The sequence below is a fragment of the Aspergillus wentii genome, assembly GCF_001890725.1.
Source record: "Aspergillus wentii DTO 134E9 unplaced genomic scaffold ASPWEscaffold_9, whole genome shotgun sequence".
NCBI classification, from domain to species: Eukaryota; Fungi; Ascomycota; class Eurotiomycetes; order Eurotiales; family Aspergillaceae; genus Aspergillus; species Aspergillus wentii.
In genome coordinates, this window is record NW_024467840.1 from 1,627,008 (window position 1) to 1,648,914 (window position 21,907).

The 21,907-nt window shown below is 50.4% G+C and overlaps 12 protein-coding genes across 12 annotated transcripts; 6 read left to right on the forward strand and 6 right to left on the reverse strand.

Annotated features, from left to right (window-relative positions):
- Window positions 1–272: 272 nt before the first annotated feature.
- Window positions 273–776, reverse strand: ASPWEDRAFT_724725 (uncharacterized protein). Its single transcript, XM_040839245.1, has one exon. The coding sequence runs from the start codon at window positions 676–678 to the stop codon at window positions 412–414; it is 267 nt and encodes an 88-aa protein (XP_040684364.1). The 5' UTR covers window positions 679–776; the 3' UTR covers window positions 273–411.
- A 1,798-nt stretch (window positions 777–2,574) lies between these two features.
- On the forward strand, window positions 2,575–4,442 carry ASPWEDRAFT_177338 (ammonium transporter; the record flags this gene model as incomplete). The annotated part of the gene is made up of 4 exons (XM_040831641.1): window positions 2,575–2,689; window positions 2,752–3,083; window positions 3,143–3,734; window positions 3,787–4,442. 4 exons carry the CDS (start codon window positions 2,575–2,577, stop codon window positions 4,440–4,442), a joined length of 1,695 nt encoding a protein of 564 aa, XP_040684365.1.
- Window positions 4,443–4,895: 453 nt separating this feature from the next.
- On the reverse strand, window positions 4,896–7,450 carry ASPWEDRAFT_120945 (Golgi transport complex subunit COG4; the record flags this gene model as incomplete). The annotated part of the gene is made up of 2 exons (XM_040829031.1): window positions 4,896–6,167; window positions 6,224–7,450. The coding sequence occupies 2 exons, from the start codon at window positions 7,448–7,450 to the stop codon at window positions 4,896–4,898; spliced, it is 2,499 nt and encodes an 832-aa protein (XP_040684366.1).
- Window positions 7,451–7,885: 435 nt separating this feature from the next.
- ASPWEDRAFT_724733 (SIR2 family NAD-dependent protein deacylase) lies at window positions 7,886–9,300 on the forward strand. Its single transcript, XM_040839246.1, has 2 exons — window positions 7,886–8,119; window positions 8,178–9,300. The coding sequence occupies exons 1-2, from the start codon at window positions 7,997–7,999 to the stop codon at window positions 9,159–9,161; spliced, it is 1,107 nt and encodes a 368-aa protein (XP_040684367.1). The 5' UTR covers window positions 7,886–7,996; the 3' UTR covers window positions 9,162–9,300.
- A 676-nt stretch (window positions 9,301–9,976) lies between these two features.
- On the forward strand, window positions 9,977–11,693 carry ASPWEDRAFT_120797 (putative hexokinase Kxk; the record flags this gene model as incomplete). The annotated part of the gene is made up of 5 exons (XM_040829015.1): window positions 9,977–10,016; window positions 10,081–10,203; window positions 10,269–10,294; window positions 10,357–10,764; window positions 10,818–11,693. The coding sequence occupies 5 exons, from the start codon at window positions 9,977–9,979 to the stop codon at window positions 11,691–11,693; spliced, it is 1,473 nt and encodes a 490-aa protein (XP_040684368.1).
- Window positions 11,694–11,930: 237 nt separating this feature from the next.
- On the reverse strand, window positions 11,931–12,998 carry ASPWEDRAFT_120732 (Ldh family oxidoreductase; the record flags this gene model as incomplete). Its single annotated transcript, XM_040829011.1, has 1 exon — window positions 11,931–12,998. The coding sequence occupies one exon, from the start codon at window positions 12,996–12,998 to the stop codon at window positions 11,931–11,933; it is 1,068 nt and encodes a 355-aa protein (XP_040684369.1).
- A 794-nt stretch (window positions 12,999–13,792) lies between these two features.
- On the reverse strand, window positions 13,793–14,465 carry ASPWEDRAFT_748824 (uncharacterized protein). The gene has a single exon (XM_040839529.1). The coding sequence runs from the start codon at window positions 14,444–14,446 to the stop codon at window positions 13,976–13,978; it is 471 nt and encodes a 156-aa protein (XP_040684370.1). The 5' UTR covers window positions 14,447–14,465; the 3' UTR covers window positions 13,793–13,975.
- Window positions 14,466–15,227: 762 nt separating this feature from the next.
- ASPWEDRAFT_46343 (SDR family NAD(P)-dependent oxidoreductase) lies at window positions 15,228–16,069 on the forward strand. Its single transcript, XM_040836741.1, has one exon. The coding sequence runs from the start codon at window positions 15,239–15,241 to the stop codon at window positions 16,046–16,048; it is 810 nt and encodes a 269-aa protein (XP_040684371.1). The 5' UTR covers window positions 15,228–15,238; the 3' UTR covers window positions 16,049–16,069.
- An 893-nt stretch (window positions 16,070–16,962) lies between these two features.
- ASPWEDRAFT_55221 (SMP-30/gluconolactonase/LRE family protein) lies at window positions 16,963–17,863 on the reverse strand (the record flags this gene model as incomplete). The annotated part of the gene is made up of 2 exons (XM_040838173.1): window positions 16,963–17,091; window positions 17,144–17,863. 2 exons carry the CDS (start codon window positions 17,861–17,863, stop codon window positions 16,963–16,965), a joined length of 849 nt encoding a protein of 282 aa, XP_040684372.1.
- Window positions 17,864–18,106: 243 nt separating this feature from the next.
- On the forward strand, window positions 18,107–18,495 carry ASPWEDRAFT_177346 (uncharacterized protein; the record flags this gene model as incomplete). Its single annotated transcript, XM_040831642.1, has 2 exons — window positions 18,107–18,233; window positions 18,302–18,495. 2 exons carry the CDS (start codon window positions 18,107–18,109, stop codon window positions 18,493–18,495), a joined length of 321 nt encoding a protein of 106 aa, XP_040684373.1.
- A 136-nt stretch (window positions 18,496–18,631) lies between these two features.
- Window positions 18,632–19,655, forward strand: ASPWEDRAFT_724935 (Dabb family protein). Its single transcript, XM_040839248.1, has 3 exons — window positions 18,632–18,708; window positions 18,760–18,988; window positions 19,049–19,655. Exons 1-3 carry the CDS (start codon window positions 18,690–18,692, stop codon window positions 19,158–19,160), a joined length of 360 nt encoding a protein of 119 aa, XP_040684374.1. The 5' UTR covers window positions 18,632–18,689; the 3' UTR covers window positions 19,161–19,655.
- ASPWEDRAFT_188062 (uncharacterized protein) lies at window positions 19,098–21,865 on the reverse strand. Its single transcript, XM_040832201.1, has 4 exons — window positions 21,531–21,865; window positions 21,382–21,467; window positions 20,312–21,332; window positions 19,098–20,258 (listed from the first exon to the last, which is right to left on the reverse strand). Exons 1-4 carry the CDS (start codon window positions 21,618–21,620, stop codon window positions 19,272–19,274), a joined length of 2,184 nt encoding a protein of 727 aa, XP_040684375.1. The 5' UTR covers window positions 21,621–21,865; the 3' UTR covers window positions 19,098–19,271.
- Window positions 21,866–21,907: the final 42 nt, after the last annotated feature.

Here is a 21,907-nt window from a genome sequence, read left to right on the forward strand (position 1 = left end):
CCTAGACTGGATGTACAGACCCTCTTCCCCAGAAACTTCAGTGGGCCATGGCCAGTGAGTGTGATGTGGGAGCATATTAAGTAACAATCGCCAGTGATGTCGCGGCACGAGATGGATACGATATTCTGGCATGTGATGATGCGGAGGACGAGGCAACCAGGCAAACTGTAATCGGTATGCCTTGCTTGCAGCTGAGCAGATACATCACATGCGTTACCAGTAAGTAAGCAAGCAATCTAGGATATGGACAACTCAAGTCGAGATAAATAAGTACAGGCCTAGTTGTCTGCACAACATCGCAGTTTAGACCCCACTGCAGTCTATCTATGGCCCATGCTCTGGCTGCAGCTATTGAAACTATTGGGTCGATCTTCAATAAGGGTCGTAGGGCGAAGCATTAGAAACTACTGATCAGGATAGGAGGTGATTGTTTTGGGGATGTTTACTAATAGGTAGCCAGGGGGGTAACGCCTTGATAGTGACTGTATCTGTTATCAGTTTCATATTGTGATGCAAATCGATGACAGTCAGACACACTCTAAATACGGCTGGATGCTGATTGGCCAGGAGAGGGAGAGATAGGAATCTGCAGTCCCGGCGGAATGGATCGGTTCTCGTACGCTGGGTTGGTACACTAAACGCCAGTGACATTATCCACTGCAGATAGACTATGACCATATTACAGCCATGTGTCCTCTATAGTAGTTACCTTCTACTTGGTAGAAGACTATGGAGTCAACCGTTATTCCACTTCGATATAGGGTAGCCAAGAGATAAGGTAGAAATAAGAAGCCAAGACCGAATCCGACGGCGTCAGATAGGGAACCAACGGCCATCCGATGTCGTTCCTGAAATGCCCGAAGGCATCGGTTGAATGAGGGACGAAGGGCCAAATCCTAAAAGCATCGCTGTGATTGGTCGACACTCAATCGTTATCAGTGGAGGCGGGTGGATCTCGCCTTCCCTAGCCGGATGCGGCGATAGCGGGACCCACTTGGCGCGGTGGTGGCGGACAGGGCCTTATCGGGACCTCACAGCCAATCGTTTGTCTGATAGGGTGCAGCGCCAATGGATGACTTGAGAGAAACAAACACTGCAGATAAGCAGGGCGGCGATGGCAGAGAGCCAGTCAGGCGAATTCCGATGGACTGCCATATAGTAGTAGTAAGGCCAGGTGCTGGGGATGTATCTTGATACTTATCGTCAGAAGCAGAGAGGAAGAGATAGATAGATAGTAGATATGGTCGAGAGTATCCATAAAAGCTGCAGCCCCCAAAAAAAGAAGAAGAAATGGATGATGAAAGACCACCCACTTTTTGTTTTTCGTCCTCTTGTTTTACACACTGGGATCTTCACTCTCCGCCTCAGACCATATGGACTATGGACACTCTCCGGTAGTGCTACAGGACTAAATCGGTCTAGCTACGGAGGACAAGCCTTGGATTCCCCATGGTTGAAACACGCGAGAAAGGGAGAGAAAAAGCAACGCAAAGGAATTAACCAGAGGATGAAGCGGAAGGCAGAAAAATTAACCAAAGCGGAATATTGATTGGAGGGAAGGTATCTCTGTTCTATCTGGTGTTATCCGTGGGAAATGAAATGATAATATGATTATGTACTTGCCACCGATCTGAGCAGTTCCAGCGGGGGTCTTGGCCGACGGGGATGGGCCGATTGCCACTTTCACGATGAAGAAGATGCTGAACGAGATGCTGAAGAAGATGAAGATGAATTGAATTGAACAGAAAAAAAAAAAGACGAAGCCATGCTATATGAGTACTAATATGCTAATAATATACTAACATACAGCATGGGGATGGAGAGAACAGAATGGAAGGCCCCAATTATGGGCTGTCAGCCAGGGCCCACGGTGATTGGCCAATTTAAGTTCCTCTGTTATCTCCTGCGTTTGTTTTGTTTTATTTTATTCTATTATTCGATTATTGATTTTCTCGTTTTTGCTCCAGAGCTTAAACGCTGCTCCCTTCCTTCTCTTATTCTCTGGTTTTCCGATTCTTCTTCTCTTTTAATAATTAAAGAGACTCATCTTACAGTGTACCTACAAAGACGGGTTGAATATCTTCACTTACCAAATAATAATAATAATATCAGCTCTTGGGCAGCATTCTCCACCGTCCGTCGATCTATCTTTTTTTGACTCAGAAACTCTCGAAGAAAACTCAAACCGCAAATTCGTCCCGTCCAGTTCCATCCATCCATTCCCACTTCGGAGGCTCCACCGGGACGCTCTTCCAGAACGTTGATGCTCGATTAGCTATACATATACCGACGCCTCCCCGTGGCGACTTTCTTTCTCCACGACTGAAGGCGGAGTTTCATCGAACAAAAAGGTGAAAGAGAAATCGTCATCCTACCTGATTTTCCTCTTCTCCAGACGATTCTCCCTTTCCTCCTTCCACCTTTCTCTCCTCTCTCTCTCCACCTCCCCCAATCTCCATCTCTTTCATTCTTTGCTCCTCGTGAGAATCCCCCTGGTGGTGGTTCTCAACTCGCCTTCATCTTTCGACTTCCTTTCAACCGCCAGTCTACTCTCGACCCCTTTTAATCTTCGCCATGGCGTCTACTGAAGGCGTCGCTCCTTACGCCCCGGACTATGCTTCTTACAACTGGACTGGAGCTCCCTCCAACTATGATCTCTCTACCAATGTCAACTTGGGTGGTGATTCCAGTATGATTCCTACAGTCATTGAAAAAAGCCTCAAATCAACAATCAACTAACAATCTCCCCAGGAACGGAGAACTTGAACAAATGGTTTCAATCGGGTGACCAGGCCTATATCATCGTGGCAGCTGCCATGGTCATGGTCATGGTCCCCGGTCTCGGTTTCCTCTACTCTGGTTTGGCCCGTCGCAAGTCCGCTCTCAGTATGATCTGGGCCTGTATGGCTTCCATGTCTGTCGTTACTTTCCAGTGGTACTTCTGGGGCTACTCGTTGGCCTTTTCACCGACCGCTACCAATGGCTATATCGGCAACCTCCGCAATTTCGGTTTGATGAAGACCCTGGGCGATCCCAGTCCTGGATCGCCCCTTATCCCTAACCTGCTTTACGCGTTCTACCAGGTATGGTCATTCGAACAATCATGTATTTCCTGGGCTCTAGCTGACTTTCATTCGGTTAGATGCAATTCTGTGCTGTTACTGCCGCGATTATCATGGGAGCAGTTGCCGAACGCGGTCGTCTACTCCCTGCCATGGTTTTCACCTTCATCTGGGCCACTATCGTCTACTGCCCCCTGGCTTGCTGGGCCTGGAATGTCAACGGATGGGCTTATAAATACGGTGTTATGGACTATGCAGGAGGTGGCCCTGTCGAAATCGGATCCGGTCTGTCTGCCCTTGCTTACTCGATGGTCCTCGGTCGTCGACAGGAGCGAATGATGCTCAACTTCCGCCCCCACAACGTTTCTCTCATTCTGCTCGGTACCGTTTTCCTGTGGTTTGGTTGGTTGGGGTTCAACGGTGGTTCGTCCTTTGGTGCCAACCTCCGCGCCGCCATGGCATGCTGGAACACCAACTTGACAGCTGCTTTTGCCTCGATCACTTGGGTTCTTCTCGATTGGCGCTTGGCTCGCAAGTGGTCGATGGTCGGATGGTGCTCTGGCACTATCTCCGGTCTGGTCGCTGCTACCCCGGCCTCTGGTTTTATCACTCCCTGGGGTAGTGTGGTCTTGGGAATTGTGACTGGAATTGTTTGCAACTATGCCACCAAGGGTATGTTTCTTTCCATATCTAGCGGGTTAATTCCCATACTAACGTAACCAAGTGAAATACTGGATCCGAATCGACGACTCGATGGATGTGTTCGCTGAGCACGGTGTCGCTGGAATTGTCGGCCTCCTCGCCAACGCCCTCTTCGGTGACGATGCGATTGTTGGACTCGACGGTGTGAACACTGGTTCTGGTGTTGGAGGATGGATCATCCACAACTACAAGCAACTCTACATCCAAATCGCCTACATCGTGGCTACCTGCGCCTACGCTTTTGTCATGTCCGCTATCATTGCCCACGCCATTAACGCCATCCCCGGTCTGAAACTGCGTGCATCTGAGGAGGCTGAATTGCTGGGTATGGACGACGACCAACTGGGTGAATTCGCCTACGACTACGTTGAGGTCCGCAGAGATTACCTCGCCTGGACCCCACAGAAGCAAGATCAGCTCGAGGATGGCCACGAGATCCCCCACGCGGCTCGGTACGGAATTGGCGAGCACAGTGAAATGATGCTGGAGGGCCAAGTGCCCGTGGGGATTAGCAGCCGCGGAGGCAGCGAAGGAGACTCGGGCATTCAAGAAATCAAATTGGCCCACGCTCCGCATGCCATTGCTCCCGCTCCACGACAAGTCGCTGAGCAGCACCCAGCTGGAGAATCCCACCAGCCATCTCCGTCTGAAACCATCAATGAGAAAACCGAGTCATAGTCCGGTTTTCCCCCTTGTTTTCTGATTTCTCTTGCATAGAGCCCCCTTTGTTTATTTCCCCTTTTCCTTTCCTTCAAGATATCCAGCGTCGTTTGTTATTTTCTCTTTATAGCCTGGGGTTTGAGCCATTTATTTCCGATGTGTATTCCTACCTGTGGGTCTTGGGTCTGGCGTTTTTTCATCTGGTCGACTGTACATATTAGATATCGGGCGGGATCGTATTCTTTCTTGGGTTTGCAACAAAAGGATACCAACGATGACTGTGCATAGATTAAAGTTATTTTATTGTGGAACCTGTGTCTCATCTTGTAGTACATCTGTAGTTCGTAGATTAAGTTGTCACATGTATGACATGACGTCTTACATCGCTAATTGGGGTTACTCAATAAAGGATGAAAGTGTCAATTTTATATACAGCAAACATAGAATCAAAAAATGCCGATACAGTATAGCTTAAACCATATCCCGTCTCACCATCCCCCTAGCCCTTACCCTCTCCTCCACGCTCAGCCGATCAATCACCTCGGCCGTCTCCCCTCCTTTCATAACATCCTCCCACTCATCATCATCCATCCCCATGACCATGACCATTTGCATACACCGCGCAAAGGCCTCGCGGTGTCGATACCGGCCCGGCGCTCCATGTCCACCCCCGACGTCTACCGCCGCCGCGACAACACCGGATATATCGCGTTCGAGTCGGGTGGCGCCCAGGGAATTGACACGGCCCTGGTAGGACCAGAGTCGTTTCTCCAGGAGGCGAGTTAGATAGGCGATTGTTACGGTGAGGAGACGGTCAAAGGCAGGTGCGGTCAGGATGCGGGCAATGGGGAGGAGTAACTCGGACCAGCTGGCTGCGAAGCGAGGACGGACGAGCTCGGCTCGGCTGGTGTCGTCGTCGCCGTCGGCATCGTCATCGTCGTGGTGGTAGTCGTTGTAGACGGTGCTGGTGGGGTCTCGGTCATCGCGGGGTTGGTATTCGATGTCACGGAAGGCGTCGGCGAGGATGGGACGGAGACGATGCTTGACGACGTTGTTGAATGTGACTTGGATGCCGTCAGATAGGAGATCGTTGACCTTGGATTCGAAGGATGAAGATAGGGTCTGTATCGTCTGTGCCACGAGGGCAGTTTCTGCGGGTGCAGGGAAGAGTGAGCGCAGCTGGTCCGTTTCTTCTGGTATTCCATCCGGTCCCATCACGGCTTGCTTCTTTTCCCTATTGTTCTGCACAATGCGGCGAATATAGTCGACGGCGACGTCGAGGTTGTTGATCAGGACCAAGAACGAGAGCACTATCTGTTCAGGCGGCTGGGCACCCTGGACAGCAGCCCGGGGGTAGCATTCGTCGCGCATCTTCCGCTGCGTCATGCCGATAAAGTCGGATCCTAGCACCCTTGCCAATGTGGGCACAACATTGGTGACCACTGCAATTTGAGACGTGGCCAAGGATTGTTGCAGGACCTTGTTGACTATGTACATGATATCATCCACGGCAGAGGTGATATGTGGTGGATCCGCTTTCAATGGCCTCTGCGGGTGCAAAGTCAAGCCAGCAGGCTGCTCATCCATCTGGAACGCCTTTTCTACCGACCGTCGAAGGAAGAATGTAGTCATGGTGTTGAATGGAGTGGCTATGCGGTCATTGATCTTCCGGGACAGTAAAGATTCCTTTAGGAACGCTGGCATCACCAATCGTCGATCATCGTCCTCCCCTTCCTCAGGAGCCTGCATGGTTGTGTCAGATGGGTTGAGTCAGATACTTAAAAGAAACGGACACTTACATTGCATGTATCAGCCAAAAACCGACAGTAAAGTGACCACCGGCCCAACATGACGCCCATCTCGTTTAGTAGCCCGTCAATCTCTTTCATGTCCACTCCCTCATCTTCCCCGGGAGCTGCGCTACCGTCTCGATTCGCTGGGGAGTTCGACCGTGGAGTCCCTGTCCGCTGCGCAGGAAGAAAGCTCTGGACCAGGAAAGTGAACGCGTACGACTTGATATCCGTAAGCTTGCGATCCACATGCCTCTCGTCACTCCAAGTGTCAAGAATAATGCCTCCCTGGACATCTGCTTCGACTTGCAACCGTTCAATGACCCGGTTCATTTTCCGCGGGCCATAATGACGCTCGACAAGTCCACCGTGGCCACCGACAATCTGTGCAATGTGCTCGAACAATTTGGTAAGAGCGTTGGCGTAGAAGAATCCATCTTTGCTTTGAGACCCTCCAGCGCCCGCATTGAGGTTGCTTCGTGCACGCGCTGCCACGCCCTGGCATACATATCGTCCATAAACATCCAGTCCAACCTCGGAGCGGCCAATGAGGGGAAACAGTTTAAAGAACCGCGTGATCTTGGCTCCGTTGTTCTCCTTGACGGCCTTGTCAAACTCGCGGAGAAACAAACCACATAACGACTCAGCTGCATTCTCCAATGTAACATTCGGCGGGTCCGGGACTTCAGCCGTGGGAACCATCTCAGCTGCGAATGCACCATGCACCACCTCCGCGGGGATCTTGGACGCCCGGTTGAGATAACTAGCAGCCGTCTCCCAGTCCTGCGGAGCCCCCATGGAGCCCGAGACACCCAGTACGCAAGCCTTGAGCTCAGCTACCTGCTCTACGACTTCCAGAGTAGCCTTCACCCGGGCCTGTTCCAGATCGAGGCTGCGAACGGCACTGGAGATACGGTCGGCAGTGGCAGCGGCATCGGAGAGCATGCCATGGCTGATAGAACGAGTAGTGCTGGTTTTAGACCCGAGGTTGGCACGTAGTACATCCAATCGACCCAATTCCCGAGAGAAATCCTTCTGCGAAGCCACGAGTGCATCTAAACGGGCTGTGACGGAGGCCTCTTGGTTGTGGAGGTGCGACAGGGTGGCCTTTATCTCTGCGACGGAGCTGGCATTGTAGATGTCGGGTGGTGGGGACGATGCGGATTGCGGGGGAGGTCGATCCGATGGAGACTCTGCGTGTCCATTGACCGCAGTGAGGCCGGACGGTTTGGACATTGTCCGGATCTGAAGGTTGGAGAAGAAAGCAGATCGAGGGGGGAAGATGGGCGATCTGTCTTGTTGACTGCTGGATGAAAATGGGTTGGTGGAGAGAGCAAGGCGGTGAGATCAGGAGAAACAGAAAAGCTGGAGAGGATCGGCGAATGAGGGGTGGTGGATTTGGATTCTGGATTTCTTCTCTGCTGGCAGAGAAGCGCAATTGTTTGGATTGAAAAGAGGATCAGGCCCAATTCCCCTCGATGGATATTTGATGAAGCCGTATTGTTGCGACAATACTCGATTGACACCTCAGGCACTAGTGCCTTACCCGATCCAGACATCTCCAGTCATTTCTGCTCGACGTCATTCTTTTTTTAATCGCTGGAGGTTTTATCTGCCTTTTACTCTCGCGATACCCCGATAATCTCTTCTCCATAGTCTACACGGTAAAGCTGTGTTTATTCCGACTAGATCCTTTCGTTTGACTCAACAACCGTCACCATCGGTCGCCGTCGCAAACCAAGACACCAGCACAGGCCCAAGTCTGGCCGTGGCCGTCGCATCATGGGCAATGAACCGTCGACAATGGTCGATGAGAAAACCCCTCCTTCCGTGCTAGAGGCGCGGAATATGGAGTCGGTGGCCAAGTATATCAAGGACAAAAATGTGCGACGGATTGTGGTGATGGTAACACCCCCCGCACCTCTTTCGCGAAAACTACTGTGGGCTGACAATATGGGCATAGGTGGGCGCAGGAATTAGCACTTCAGCAGGCATTCCCGACTTTCGATCCCCCGATACAGGTATCTACGCCAATCTCGCCCATCTCGACCTCCCTGATCCCGAGGCTGTGTTCGATATCAGCTTCTTCCGGAGCAACCCCCGTCCTTTTTATGCCCTGGCGCGCGAACTTGCTCCAGGTCGGTATCGACCGACCATTTCCCACTCGTTCATTAAATTACTTTACGATAAGGGTATGCTGTTGAAACACTTTTCGCAGAACATCGACTGTCTTGAGCGCCAGGCGGGTTTACCGGGTGACATGATTATTGAGGCCCATGGTAGCTTTGCTTCTCAGAAGTGCATTGAATGCAAAGCGGAGTACCCGGAGAAGATGATGAAGGAGGCCATTGATACGGGCAAGGTGCCGCACTGCTCCCAGTGCAATGGGTTGGTGAAGCCGGACATTGTCTTTTTCGGGGAAGCGCTACCGGAGGACTTCTTCCTGAACCGGACGCTTCCAGAGGAGGCCGACCTGTGCATTGTCATGGGTACGAGTCTGTCTGTACAGCCATTTGCTAGTCTACCGGGATTCTGCAAGGATGGTGTCCCCCGAGTACTCATCAACATGGAGCGCGTGGGGGGAATGGGGTCCCGCCCGGACGATGTGCTTCTACTTGGAGATTGTGATGCCGGAGTGCGGAAATTCGCGCAGGCGATGGGCTGGGGTCAGGAACTGGAGCGGCTATGGGAGCAAACCAACCCCGACAAAGAGTCCCGGGAGGCCGAGAATGCCCCTTCGTTGACGAGGGATGAGCGACTACAAGATGAAGTGGAACGCCTGACAGAGGAAGTCGACCGGACCTTGGGAATATCGGATGCATACACACAGCGAGTGCGAGAGCGATTGGAGGGTTCAAAGACTCTTCGTCCGGCGGAGGACGAAAGCTACAGTGGATTGGGGCATGTCTTCCCTTTTCTGGCGGGGAAGAATAAAGCGAGCCAGTAAGGATAGAGATGAACTGAATGACGATGATAGATAGTAGATATGAGTTGAGATAGGTTTAGATTCCCCAATGGCGTGTGATGATTGATGTGTCTATACGAACGAATTGGAGTCGAGGCCGTGTGTGGAGCTGGTTACATATTTGTTCAATTCTACTTGAGCATGGATACATGATTTGAAAGAATTGAAGCACCTTGACCAGGCCGGATTCCAATCTTTCTGGTGGATGTCATAGCAGGATTGACAGTGGCAAAAAAGAGGCTATGATGAAATAGCGTTCATCAAGGTGGAAAGAGATCGACTTGTTTAAACCGGCAAGATGATGATGAATACAAACCACCACGACTGCCGTAATAATGAAATGATCTCGAGTAGAATAATGTGTCGCATTGATGAAGAATTTTCTGTAGAGACAGCCAGGATGCAGAAAACCGCATCACGCCGGACTCCTCTCCTCCATCTCCACTCCACTCCATCATCGCCTCCAGTCCGTCCCGTTTGCCCATTCTAATCACAGTAATAACGCGCTTTTCGCACGGCTCGAATTGCCTCTAGTTACAAACCGCAAATCCCAAATGACCGCCCGGTGAAGTCGAATTTCCACCAGGTTTTGGCACTGCGGGGCAATCCGCGATTCGTTGCCCCACGTTCTCTGCGGCCTCTGCTGTTTTCATATCTTGACGCTTTGTCTCACTCTCACCCTCTTTTTTTCCTTCTCTCTATTCTTTTTTTCTCCTTCTCCATCTCGCTGTTCTCGTTTATACCCCATTTTATTTCATCCCTCCAATTCCTCATCTAGATCTACATCCTCAGTCATCATGGTCGGACTTGGTCCCAAGCAGCCTCCATCCCGCAAGGGTAAGCTTACCAAAGGCTCCCCGCAGTGCATCGCAAAGCAGCTCTAATTGTGTTGTTTCAACAGGATCGACGGCCGATTTGCCCCAGAACCTCCTGAGCCAGATCAAGGAGTTTGAGGATGTTTTCACTGTCGACACTGCCAAGTTGAAGGAGGTCGTTAACCACTTCGTCAAGGAGCTTGAGAAGGGTGGGTTTCCCCTGCGCACGAGCGTCTTATCAGCAGCGCAAACTAATCGGATGCGATGATTACAGGTCTCAGCGTCGAGGGTGGTAACATTGTGAGCTTCCCTTTCTTGCAATGCGCGATTCTTTTGTTTTGTTCATCACTAATCCCTTCTAGCCGATGAATGTCACCTGGGTTATGGGATACCCCGATGGTCACGAAGAGGGAACTTTTCTGGCCCTCGACATGGGCGGCACCAACCTGCGTGTCTGTGAAATCACCTTGACCAAGGAGAAGGGCGCCTTCGATATCACCCAGTCCAAATACCGTATGCCCGATGAGCTCAGAACCGGTACCGCCGAGGAACTGTGGGAGTACATTGCCGACTGTCTCCAGCAGTTCATCGAGTACCACCACGAGGGTCAGAGCCTGGCTAAGCTGCCTTTGGGTTTCACTTTCTCCTACCCCGCGACCCAGGAATATGTCGACCACGGTATCCTCCAGCGCTGGACCAAGGGATTCGACATTGACGGTGTTGAGGGTAAAGATGTTGTGCCGCCTTTGGAAGAGATCCTGAAGAAGCGTGTACGTCCCCTCTACGTCATGTATACTATATATGGATGCTCATTCTATTTTAGGGTCTGCCCATCAAGGTTGCTGCGTTGATCAACGACACCACCGGAACACTCATCGCCTCCGCATACACTGACACCGATATGAAGGTTGGCTGCATCTTCGGCACTGGTGTCAACGCTGCCTATATGGAGAACGTTGGCTCCGTGCCCAAGATCGCCCACTTGAACCTGCCCGCCGACATGCCCGTCGCCATCAACTGCGAGTACGGAGCGTTCGACAACGAGCACGTTGTTCTGCCCCTCACCAAGTTCGACCACATCATCGACCGCGACTCCCCCCGCCCCGGTCAACAAGCTTTCGAGAAGATGACCGCCGGTCTCTACCTGGGTGAGATCCTGCGTTTGGCTCTGTTGGATCTCGTCGAGAGCAAGCCCGGCCTTGTCTTCCAAGATCAGGACATCTCCAAGCTGAAGAAGCCCTACCTGCTGGACTCGTCCTTCCTGGCAGCCATTGAGCAGGACCCCTATGAGAACTTGCAGGAGACCGAGGAGGTTTTTGAGCGCCACTTGGGCATTAAGTGCACCCAGCCTGAGCTGGAGATGGTCCGCCGTCTGGCCGAGCTGATCGGAACCCGTGCCGCTCGTCTCTCTGCTTGCGGTGTCGCCGCCATTTGCAAGAAGAAGAACATCGAGTCGTGCCACGTTGGTGCTGACGGTTCCGTCTTCACCAAATACCCCCACTTCAAGGCCCGTGGAGCCCAGGCTCTGCGTGAGATCCTCGACTGGGCTCCACAGGAGAAGGATAAGGTCTCCATCATGGCGGCCGAGGATGGATCCGGTGTGGGTGCTGCCCTCATTGCGGCCTTGACACTGAAGCGTGTCAAGGCAGGCAACCTTGCAGGTATCCGCAACATGGAAGACATGAAGACCCTGCTCTAAAAAGAAAAGATCGGTTTATTGGGTTGTTTTTTGATATTTTGGACTGGTGTTATGACATGGTTGGGGTAGATATTTGGATATGATGAAAATGATCATTAACGAAGAGTTCTTCGGTTTTATTTATGACAGCACTGTTGATAGTATATATGGATATACATAAACAGAATACATTGGATTTCACATACAGACCATTCTCATTCATCAAAAGACATAAACATGAAAAGAAGACAATTGAGACTATTCATACCTCAACTTCTCCACTCCAACCATCTCCGCCTCGCGATTCAACCCCGCAATCTCGGCTTCCGTAAATGGAATTCCTTCTTCCAGCCGTCGATCCCGCGTGATCTGTTCAATCTCCCCCGGGTAGTAGATGCGATCCACTCCCTCCATCTTCTCACATCCCACCACGCGCTGATACAGATAATCCATCCGGGACTTGAAATTCTCAACACTCATGAACAGATCCGGTTTGATGGCCACCAGGAAATGTCCCACATCCGCCGGTTTCGACGGATCATACGGGTTGGTGACATGTCCCGCAAAGGCTGCCCCCGAAAACACCCCCGAGAACACATCCATCATGATCGAGAGTGCTGATCCTTTAGGCCCGCCCATCGGAAGCATTACACCCTCTAGCGCTCTGGCCGGATCCTCGGTCCTGTTCCCGTCCGCATCCAACGCCCAATCCTGGGGGATCTTCTCCCCGCGTCGGAGGGCTTTGTAGATCTTCCCCCGTGCTGCCACGGACGGCGCCATGTCGAGGATAAACGGACGCTCATTCCCAGCTGGCGCACCGCACGCAATAGGCGATACACCCATGAGCTTCTCCTTGCCTCCCCAAACTGGCAGTGCGGGGGATGAATTCGTGAAAACAAGAGATAACATGCCCGCGTCAACAGCCTGCTGAACCAACCACGCCGACATTCCAAAATGGTTCGAATGCTTCACCGAGACCATGCCAATACCGTACACCTCGGCCATCTCAATAGCGTGCTTCATGCCCTGGTGCGCTGCGACGAACCCAAACGCATTGTGCCCGTCAACCTGGGCAACAACAGGGGTGACTTGTGACAGCTGTGGTGAGGCAGCTGGGTCCAGGACTTTTTGGCGGACTCGCTCCATGTAAGATGGGATCCGATTGGAACCGTGCGTGTCTACGCCGCGGAGATCAGCTTGGACGAGACAGTCTGCGACGATCTTGGCATTGTCGCTGGGGACGCCGTTGCCAATGAGGATGTTTTGGACCAAGGTTGTTAAATCCGAGGGTTTGATGTGGTGGGTTTGAGAGGTTGGTTCGGTCATTTTGATTTTGAAATCTCAGCAATGACTTTAATTTAAGGGCACATAAATAAATAAATATTATCTTTGATGATAAAATCGCTGTCGATGGTCAATATACAGTCGAGTTGTTTGCATTTATAAAGACTCGTCGGAGTTTATCCGCTAACGGTAGAAAACGGAAGCCTCCCGTCAGACTACATCATGTTGACGGAGTTTCCGCTTTATACTTTCTACGCTGTGTATCTGAACAGACCACATGTAAGTTGGATTTTACTTGCATTTATATACTATTTAATACTATGGGGGGGGGGGGGGGGGGGGCTCAGGTCCTGTTACAGTGAGAACATCAAAATCCGCATCCTCATGGGCCTGATTCACCGTCCGTTCATACAAACCCCGGTATCCTCGTCGGGTCTTCCTTGCTACCCAGGTTGAAGTCTCGGTGCTGGCAACCTCCGCCCGTCTCTTTGCAATTCTCGCCTGGAGCTCTTTGTCTTTAATCTCCAATCGCAGAGTTCGATTGTCAACATCGCACATAATCAAGTCGCCAGTTTGAATGACACCGAACGGTGATTCTCTCAGGTGAGATATGCAACACGATCGTTCCACCTGCTGTACCAGACATACGACCATCTGAGATTCGCAGCATATCAGTGACTCCCTGGGCGGCTAACTTCCGTGGGATGGGGATCATTCCCGCCTCTACCATTCCTGGATTTCCGATGGGGCCGATACCTTTCAGCACGAGGGCTTAATCGGCTGTAACCTCGAGGTTAGGGTCATCGAGACGTGGAGCCATATCTTGTGGGTTCTAAAATACTCCTGCTGGGCCAGAATGGCAGAGAAGCCGTTTTTCTTTAGAAGCAGAGGCCTTGATGACTGCCCCATTTGCGGCGATGTTGCCCTCTAAAACAGCCAGGGAAGATGATGGATGGAGAGGGTTTGATAAAGTGCGAATTATACTCCGCGAGTACTCAAAGTCGCGAAAGGAGCTGCGTTCAAGAACCTCCCCAAGGGTTTCTCCTGAGACAGTTTGCAGACAAATGGAGGAGTGGCTTTTGCCGGTGTAAAAGACAAAGCATTCCACCTGCGTTGTGGAAATCGGTCATGTAGTTGTCGCCGCTTGGCTTCAAGTCAACCAGGAGTGGAGTGCGACGTCCAATGTCGTCCAGTGTTTCCAAATTTATTGACCCTTTGGGATCTGGGTGGCGGTTGATGATAGCCATCAGATGGACCATGGCGTTTGTAGAACCTCCAATGGCTTGGAGGAGAGTTGCAGCATTATAGAATGATCCTGCCGGTAGAATAGTCTGTGGTACCATATGAGACTGAGCAGCAGCAACCGCATTGGCACCAGTCTGTTCAGCAATCTGAAGCCTGGCAGCAGACACAGCAGGAGCCGAGGCACCTTGTGGAGGGATCAATCCCAGAGCGGCCGTGATGCAAGCCATGGTGCTGACAGTTCCCATAACTCCGCAAGTCCCGATCTATCTAGATGTTAGCTGATCATTACCCAGTGGAGTAGAGGGGGATACAAACCGTAGACGCAAGCTCCTCGTTTATTGCCGCAATCCCCTCCACATCAATTGCCCCAGCCCTAAATGATGCCCAATTGTTTCTACAGTCTGTGAGAAACACATACCTCCGATCATAATGCAAGCGTCCACAGGTTGCGCGCGGATCATTTCCTCCGTATCCATACCCATCAGATTACGCATAAACATGCTCGTGGGGTGCGAGAATCCTTCATGCAAGCTGATTGTGGGGAAGTCAATCGCAATACCACCGTTCAGATGAATGCCTCGTTTGGCAGCTTCCATTAGTTGAGGCGTATTGCCATGTCAAGGATTGAACCCGGAATAGGTATTAATGATTCCAATTATGGGACGGGACATGGCATCTTCTGAATAACCCTGCGCCTTGATAAACACCTTGCACAGGAATAACGAGTTAGTCCATGGCGTAGCCCCGAGGCTGAAGCAATTGGCTGTTGGAGGTCATAGTCCTGATTGACTGGTTCATTTGGTGCCATTTTGGTGTAATATGATCTGATAGAATTATTTTTCAGAAGATTCCACAATATAGAGATTTAAAGCGAATTCCCGGGTGGATTTGAAGTTATTTGGCACCTTTCGGATGTCCCGTCAAGGTCATGGGAGACTTCCGCTCCATTGACGGAAGGCCCCCGACGAGAAAATATAAAGATGTAATTCACACGAATGATGTGACGAGGCTTTGCATACCATCACCACAATCTTGAAATGTTGAATCTAAACGGAAAGGTCGCCCTCATCACCGGCCTGGGTCAAACCAACGACGAAGGCTGGGGCATCGGAGCAGCCATTGCCACGCTCTTTGCTCGCCAGGGAGCAACTATCTTTGGAGGAAACCGCACACTTGCCTCGGCTGAACGGACGAAAGATCGCATCGAGCAAGAGGGTGGGGTCTGCGATGTGGTTGAAACAGATGTGACCAACGCTGCATCAGTCAAGAACCTGGTAGACCAATGTATGCAGAAGCATGGCCGTATCGATATCCTGGTCAACAACGTCGGCCGCTCTGAGCCTGGCTGTCCAGCCACCATGTCTCCGGATGTCTGGGATGCGCAGATTGGCACAAACCTAAACAGTATCTATCTGACTTGCCACTATGTTCTTCCCTTCATGGAACAGCAGACCTCCGGTGGTGCTGTGGTGAACATTGCAAGTATCGCCGGGCTGCGATATATCGGAAAACCCCAAATCGCCTACTCTGCAACAAAAGCAGCCATCATGCAATTTACTAAAGCGACGGCTGTCATCTATGCCCCCAAAAAGATTCGACTAAACACTGTCGTTCCGGGGCTGATTTATACGCCATACACCAAAGCCCTCTCGAAGCGGTATGCCCCTGGGGGAGACGAAGAAGCTTATATGAAGATGCGCGACGCTCAAGTTCCAATGGGGCGTATGGGAGACGCGTGGGACGTGGCGAATACGGCTTTGTTTCTGGTTTCTGACGAGGCCTTGTACATCACTGGCCAGAAGATCGTAGTAGATGGAGGAATTACTTCATCAACGGGGCGTGTATAATGGCATTTAACTAGATTCGTGTCAATTAGCTTGTCTTAGAATATGAAAATTAGCAACCGAAATTGAATACATCGGTATAGAATGCGGATCCCTTCCGAAAGACTTCTCCCCGGATTAAGGCGTACTTTTATGCTAAAATCATCCAGTTAGCATACATTGGAATGTACACAAGTCCACAATTCTGTCCGGGGGGGTTAGGAAGAAGCAGTTGAAACTGTGATCTGCAAAGAGAAGCGTATATAAAGCCACCTGGACCGTTTCGTGGCATCCATACAGATCATATTTCTGAATAAACGTATTGTTACCTTCATCCCATTATGCTCTCCAAGGCCCACGCTATCTAATTCGCTCAAGCTTTCTTCGTCATTGTCCCTGCTTCGTCTTATACGGTTATAATCAGGCTGGTCTTTTGTCTCTTTTGGATCTCCCTGATGTCGTTCACCATTTCCCTCAGATTGGCACCATCAATACCAAAGGGGCTCAGGAAGCCAGCAACTCGACAAAAAAAGGCGTTGTCAACGCCTGTTTCCAGCGCGGAGCCCTCATGGGACCACTATCTTGCTCCTTTGTCCTTCTCTTTTTTCCGGAGACGATGAACCGCAATCTCGAAGTCATCGACGGCGTATTCAAAGAAGCTCCCACCATTGCGGACATTGTTCGGATGGCTAGAATGATGCCTCGGGGTGGTTTTGTATTTTTGGAGGAAGATGTGGATGAAGGGAAGGGTGATGGGTGGGGGGAAGATGATCAACGAGAGGATGCCTGAGTGTGAAGGACAGGCAAAAACACCACCAGTCCAGAAGTGTCGGCAGCGAACATTCACTGCTCAGGTAGATAGCTATTTGGCTATGAGATAAAATGAAATGCTTTTATGTCCTAGTATTCCGTCTTGAATTTATCGTTCTTATTCAACATTAAATCGACTGTCTTGTAGCCAACCATCCTGAACAGTGCCATTTGACCATCAAAATCGACCCAGTCTCACTCTCCACTATATACAACACATTTGAATCCTCTCCTCCCCACGTCAAATTTATCGTTCCCTTCCCTGTGAATCTTCGCTCTCAGCTCTCCATCAGCCCCATGAACAAATACCGTCCCCGGCGTCGAATGCGCGACAAATACGTTTCCCTCCTCATCCAGCGTCATCCCATCTGGTCCACCAATGCCAAAGTAGCTCGAAACCCGATCAACTCGCTGCACGGATCCGTCCGGGTAGAAGGGGATGTGCCAAACCGAGTTGTCGCGCGTCATGGCTACGAACAGCGCGGAGCGATCGCGGTTGAGAATGAGGTCATTGGGTGAGGGGCCATTTGCGAGGATCATATCTAACAGATCGTCAGGGTCAAGTCGGTACACATGGCCTGATGGGTCATGCAGGCCCGTCATTCCTTGGTCGGTGAAGAAGATTGTGCTGTCGGTGGTGACGATCAGGTCATTGGGTCCCTTCAGTCGTTCTCCATGATGGCAGGAGACGAGAGTCGTAAGAGACTTGGTCTGTGGGTCGAGAGACAAGATGCCTTGCTTGAAATCTGCGATGATGATAGTCCGAGTTATGGGGTTCCAGGCAAGTCCATTCGGTTCACCGTCATATTCGATGATGAGGGACCAGGCGGTCGTGTTAGGATCGATGGAGAATATGCGGCCATATAGGATGTCGACGACGAAGAGAAGAGAAAGTGTGGGAACAAACAGTGGACCTTCAAGAAAGGATTCAAGAGGCCGGCCACGTTTTTGGTTCTGTGAATGCTCAGATGATCCTAGACGGCGGAATTCTGATGGCAGAGAAGTCCATTGCTGGGCTGTTATCGTCATAAAGCCCTCCGAACGGGCCATTATGTTGGCTTTCATTTGAAAATAAGGCTTTGTTATCCAATTCATCGATCTATCCAACCAATCTGATATCGAATGCCTTTTGTACAAAAGGGGATATCCATATAGGGCAGAGTTCCTGAACATTACGGGCTAAACCCGCCTATATAACACCAGACAAACCGCATTTCACACCATCAACAACTTTGAACCTCATTTTCTATTCAAATTTGAAACAAAGACAACATGAGCACCTCTCTCCAGCATGTCCACGCTGTATGGGATAAGATACGCACCAACAGCCCCATCTACGATTTCCTCCTGACCCGAGCCGGGCCTCATCCGCGCAAGACTCCCCATCGAAGCCCAGCACGTCAGTTCCAAGAATTCTTCACGGAGTTTTGTCGATCTCCCTCGTAGACTGAGCGGGAAGCATGGCAGTCGCATCGCATGGGCGCGACTCTACGGGGCTAAGCACGGATCTACATGTCTCTTTTGTAGCCGGTGCCAAAGAGGGGGAGACACTCGAGGTTGAGGGCCGAACGAACAAAATGGGCAAAACCCTGACCTTTACGAATGTCACCATCTGGAAGGGGGCGGGGCAATCGCATACTAGAGTTGTTGCTGGAGGTTGATTGCTTCGATTGCCTCGGGTTAGGGCTCGCCCGATGCGGCCTGCATCCGCTCCTCGACGGGCCGACCCCGATAGATGATGGTTATGGCTTCGCCGAATATAAAAGGAACAGTATGTCGTTCATCCATGTATTCCAATAAATATCCAAAATAAATCAGTGCAAATAATAAAATTATCATCCTTACCATCATCATCATGACCCTTGTCCACATTGGTTCGTAAGACCCTCAAAGGCATCATCACACTCATGCTCATACTCGAACAGTCCTCTTCAAGTTTCGCTCTGATGTGACGCAGGAGCACAAACAGAAATTCGTTTCAGAATTAAAAACACTCAAATCTCTACCTTCTGTCAAAAATGGACGGCTGATCGTTGGAGGTCCATCCGTCACCGATCCCATCGAGCGGAGCAAAGGGTTCGAGATTTCTTTGCTGAGCTATCATGAGAACCAGGATGCGCTGGCAGAATATCAGGCTAGTGATGAACATCATAGGTATTTCTCCACGTCCGATCCTTCTTGGTATATTGCAATTGACAATATCTTGGTTCGCAGAGTAACAAGCACCTACATGTTTCCGTTCAAGGAGGATTTGGTTCGTTTTGACTTTGAGGTTGACCCGGAGGATGAATACATGTGCGCTTTTCCGATTTCGAAGACAGCATAGAATTATAATACATAACCTGAAAGGCTATAGGGCCTGTGTTATATACACTATAGAGTCAAACAATAATATTATTGTTCATATTTCCATATCCTGCTGGAGTGTCCATCAGAGCTAGTGGAAGAACTCCCACATAAGGCCGTCAATGTCCGACATGCCACTCCAGCCTTGAAATCCTCCCTGTAAGAAGTCATCAAATAGGTTCACGGGACCATAGCTAACGCCCGTATCGTCTTGAGACTGGATTGGGTAGATGAGGTGCGCATTTGAGCCCTCGACACCTATGCTGTTGTTCTCCTGGGCTATATCACGTTGATCCTGAAAGTGCGCACGATAATTCCCAACCATTTCTGGGCCCCGGGAGTCGCTAATTCGAGGACGCCTATTTACCTGGATTGGAGACGATCTCAGACCTACGGTAGGGTCACTTTTCAGGAGCCTTTGGATGGTTACACTGGATAGTTCACCAATGCAATCACGCGCTCTGTTGGCTTCAGTCCAGTACTCCCCAATACTACTCAAAATATTTTGCGATATGTTGATGTCGGATACCAGCTCGTCTACCTGACATTTCGCTGCAGTCTCTGGTAACTTCCAGATGCAATGGAGCATAACCAGCGTACTCAGGAATATGGAGTGGACGACTAGACGACTGTATAAAAGATTCCCAGATCGGTACAACTCACCAAGTCCTCGAATTAAATCAACAGCCTGGTGGAAACAGATATCGAGAGTTTGATCTGATGGAGTTGAGATACCCGGGCTTGGTCGTAGTAATAAAATCATTGTTTCATGGTATTTAATCTTGCAGAGTCTCACCATCTTATCGTCGCCGTTATCCACTGGGCGTGGTATTTTAGAAAGCCAGTCCTGGAGAGAATGTATCATGTCTTGCTGCCAAGCGAAGATATCCATGACCGGCGGATAGGCGTACGCCGGAGTATCGCGAGAGATGCTATGCATGATGTATTTAATTTCCGAATTCATCCGAGCTAATTTGAAGAGGTGTATCGAATGTGATAGATGCGACGATGACTCTTGCTCGACTCGCTGGGCATTATCGGGGTTGACGAGATTGCGATCTGAGATATCCATCGGAAACTGTGGCACATGCATGAGCTTATTTCGTCAAGAGAGTGCTGATATTCTCTTACCCTCAAATCACACGCTTCGTCCCTTACCCCAATTGGCCTGCCCATCATTGTGCATATCGCCCGGTCGAATGTATAAGCTACCCAGAAAACGCGGGTTCTCATTTCCTGGTCAAGCACTGAAATCTGGAAAGACGGCGATGCCCGTACGTCACGCTGGAGCCCTAGATCTATCAGGCTTGCAAGACATTGATAATTAAGATTCCAGATGTTGAGGCTGCATGAAGGATTGTGTAATGCATACACCATAAGAAGGAGCAAGCTTTGCAACCCTGCCATAGAGGTATCACCACATATGTGATCGACATACTTCATCGCTGCGGTATAGTAACCTTCCACTGGGAGGTGAACCTTGCATTGGCGGGAGAGGTTCAACGCTGCAACTGCTAAGACCATGAAAACTTGGAATATATCCGATGGGTTCTCTTCTCGAGACGTATAGACACGGTCGATGGTCTCCATATGGGACGGTTCGTGCAGAAATGGGTACATGAAATGAATGCTCTGGAAGTACCTCGTCGATAGCTCCACGGCGCTTTCTTTCCGTGGCAGCGAGGCAGGCATATTCAGCAGCTCAGCTGACAGGGAAGTTGAACCTGAAATATTCGCCGTTGCTATACTTTGATTGCTGCGGCGACCGACACTGAAGAATATGCGGTTTGCAAAGAAATATCCACTGGAAGGTCCAATGTAGCGAGGATCTCCGCCAGACGACAAAGACACCAACCCGATCTCATGTGCCTGCTGGGGCTCGTCATGTACTGCTCTTGTCGTAACTGGTGCTATTGGCTGATCTCTTAGTTGTTGGGAAGTTGTGTTTTCGTCGTCCACATGCCCCCTGGGCTCTGGATGGGGACTTTGCGCTGCAGATTCGACGCCGATATGGTCGCCTGGTGTTCCGGTTGGTGCTCGGTCATCCAGCTGCCGCTCATTTCCCGGTCCTTGGCTCAGGTCAACATTAGGACAGTTCTCTCGTACTAGTGATTCCAGCCACCGTATTCGATGCTCCATGTTCGCGATGTATCTGCATGGGCATTAGCGTCTTGGAGGCCACGGAATAGGAGAAGACGAACACGCGATGAACTTCTTGCTTTCCATCATTCACGCATGGAACCCCTGCCTTCTGGCAGGATCCGCAAGAAGGCAAATTTCCATCACACTAGAGCGACCATGGGAGTCAGTCTGGGTGAACACAAAGCAATATCAATCCAGAAACACACACGCGGATCTTCCGTCGCTGACAGCGTCTACAAGCTACCCGGTTCCGAGTTTTCCGGGAAGAGTCCATTGCTATCTCTCGCAGGAGATACATTTACATTTTGTGGGGTATCCGTGGTGATAGAGAGGAGCTCTTGTTCTTGTGGATGAGAAGGTTGGAAGATGATGATGTCTGCGGGAATTCTCCGTTTAGCGACGGAGACGACCCGACCCGTATTCTGGGTAGACACAAAAAATAGTTGTTGCCAAATAGCCACAGCCAGCGTAACATAATTCTTTATGTACATCTATCTACAGGTGCCCATGGAGGGCAAAAATACAGGTAAAAAAAAAAAAAAAAAAAAAAAAACAGAAAAAAGGAGACAAAATAAAATGCAAATG

What these genes read in the sequence shown, in the direction of transcription:
- ASPWEDRAFT_748824 (XM_040839529.1), bottom strand. Translation starts at nt 14,446, where the DNA reads ATGGGAACTGTCAGCACCATGGCTTGCATCACGGCCGCTCTGGGATTG.
- ASPWEDRAFT_188062 (XM_040832201.1), bottom strand. Translation starts at nt 21,620, where the DNA reads ATGTATCTCCTGCGAGAGATAGCAATGGACTCTTCCCGGAAAACTCGG. An exon ending in GTCAGCGACGGAAGATCCGC is followed by an intron (nt 21,468 to 21,530) that starts GTGTGTGTTTCT and finishes TGGTCGCTCTAG; the next exon opens with TGTGATGGAAATTTGCCTTC. An exon ending in AAGCAAGAAGTTCATCGCGT is followed by an intron (nt 21,333 to 21,381) that starts GTTCGTCTTCTC and finishes ATGCCCATGCAG; the next exon opens with ATACATCGCGAACATGGAGC.
- ASPWEDRAFT_46343 (XM_040836741.1), top strand. Translation starts at nt 15,239, where the DNA reads ATGTTGAATCTAAACGGAAAGGTCGCCCTCATCACCGGCCTGGGTCAA.
- ASPWEDRAFT_724733 (XM_040839246.1), top strand. Translation starts at nt 7,997, where the DNA reads ATGGGCAATGAACCGTCGACAATGGTCGATGAGAAAACCCCTCCTTCC. An exon ending in TGCGACGGATTGTGGTGATG is followed by an intron (nt 8,120 to 8,177) that starts GTAACACCCCCC and finishes ATATGGGCATAG; the next exon opens with GTGGGCGCAGGAATTAGCAC.
- ASPWEDRAFT_724725 (XM_040839245.1), bottom strand. Translation starts at nt 678, where the DNA reads ATGGTCATAGTCTATCTGCAGTGGATAATGTCACTGGCGTTTAGTGTA.
- ASPWEDRAFT_724935 (XM_040839248.1), top strand. An exon ending in GCTAGTGATGAACATCATAG is followed by an intron (nt 18,989 to 19,048) that starts GTATTTCTCCAC and finishes CTTGGTTCGCAG; the next exon opens with AGTAACAAGCACCTACATGT.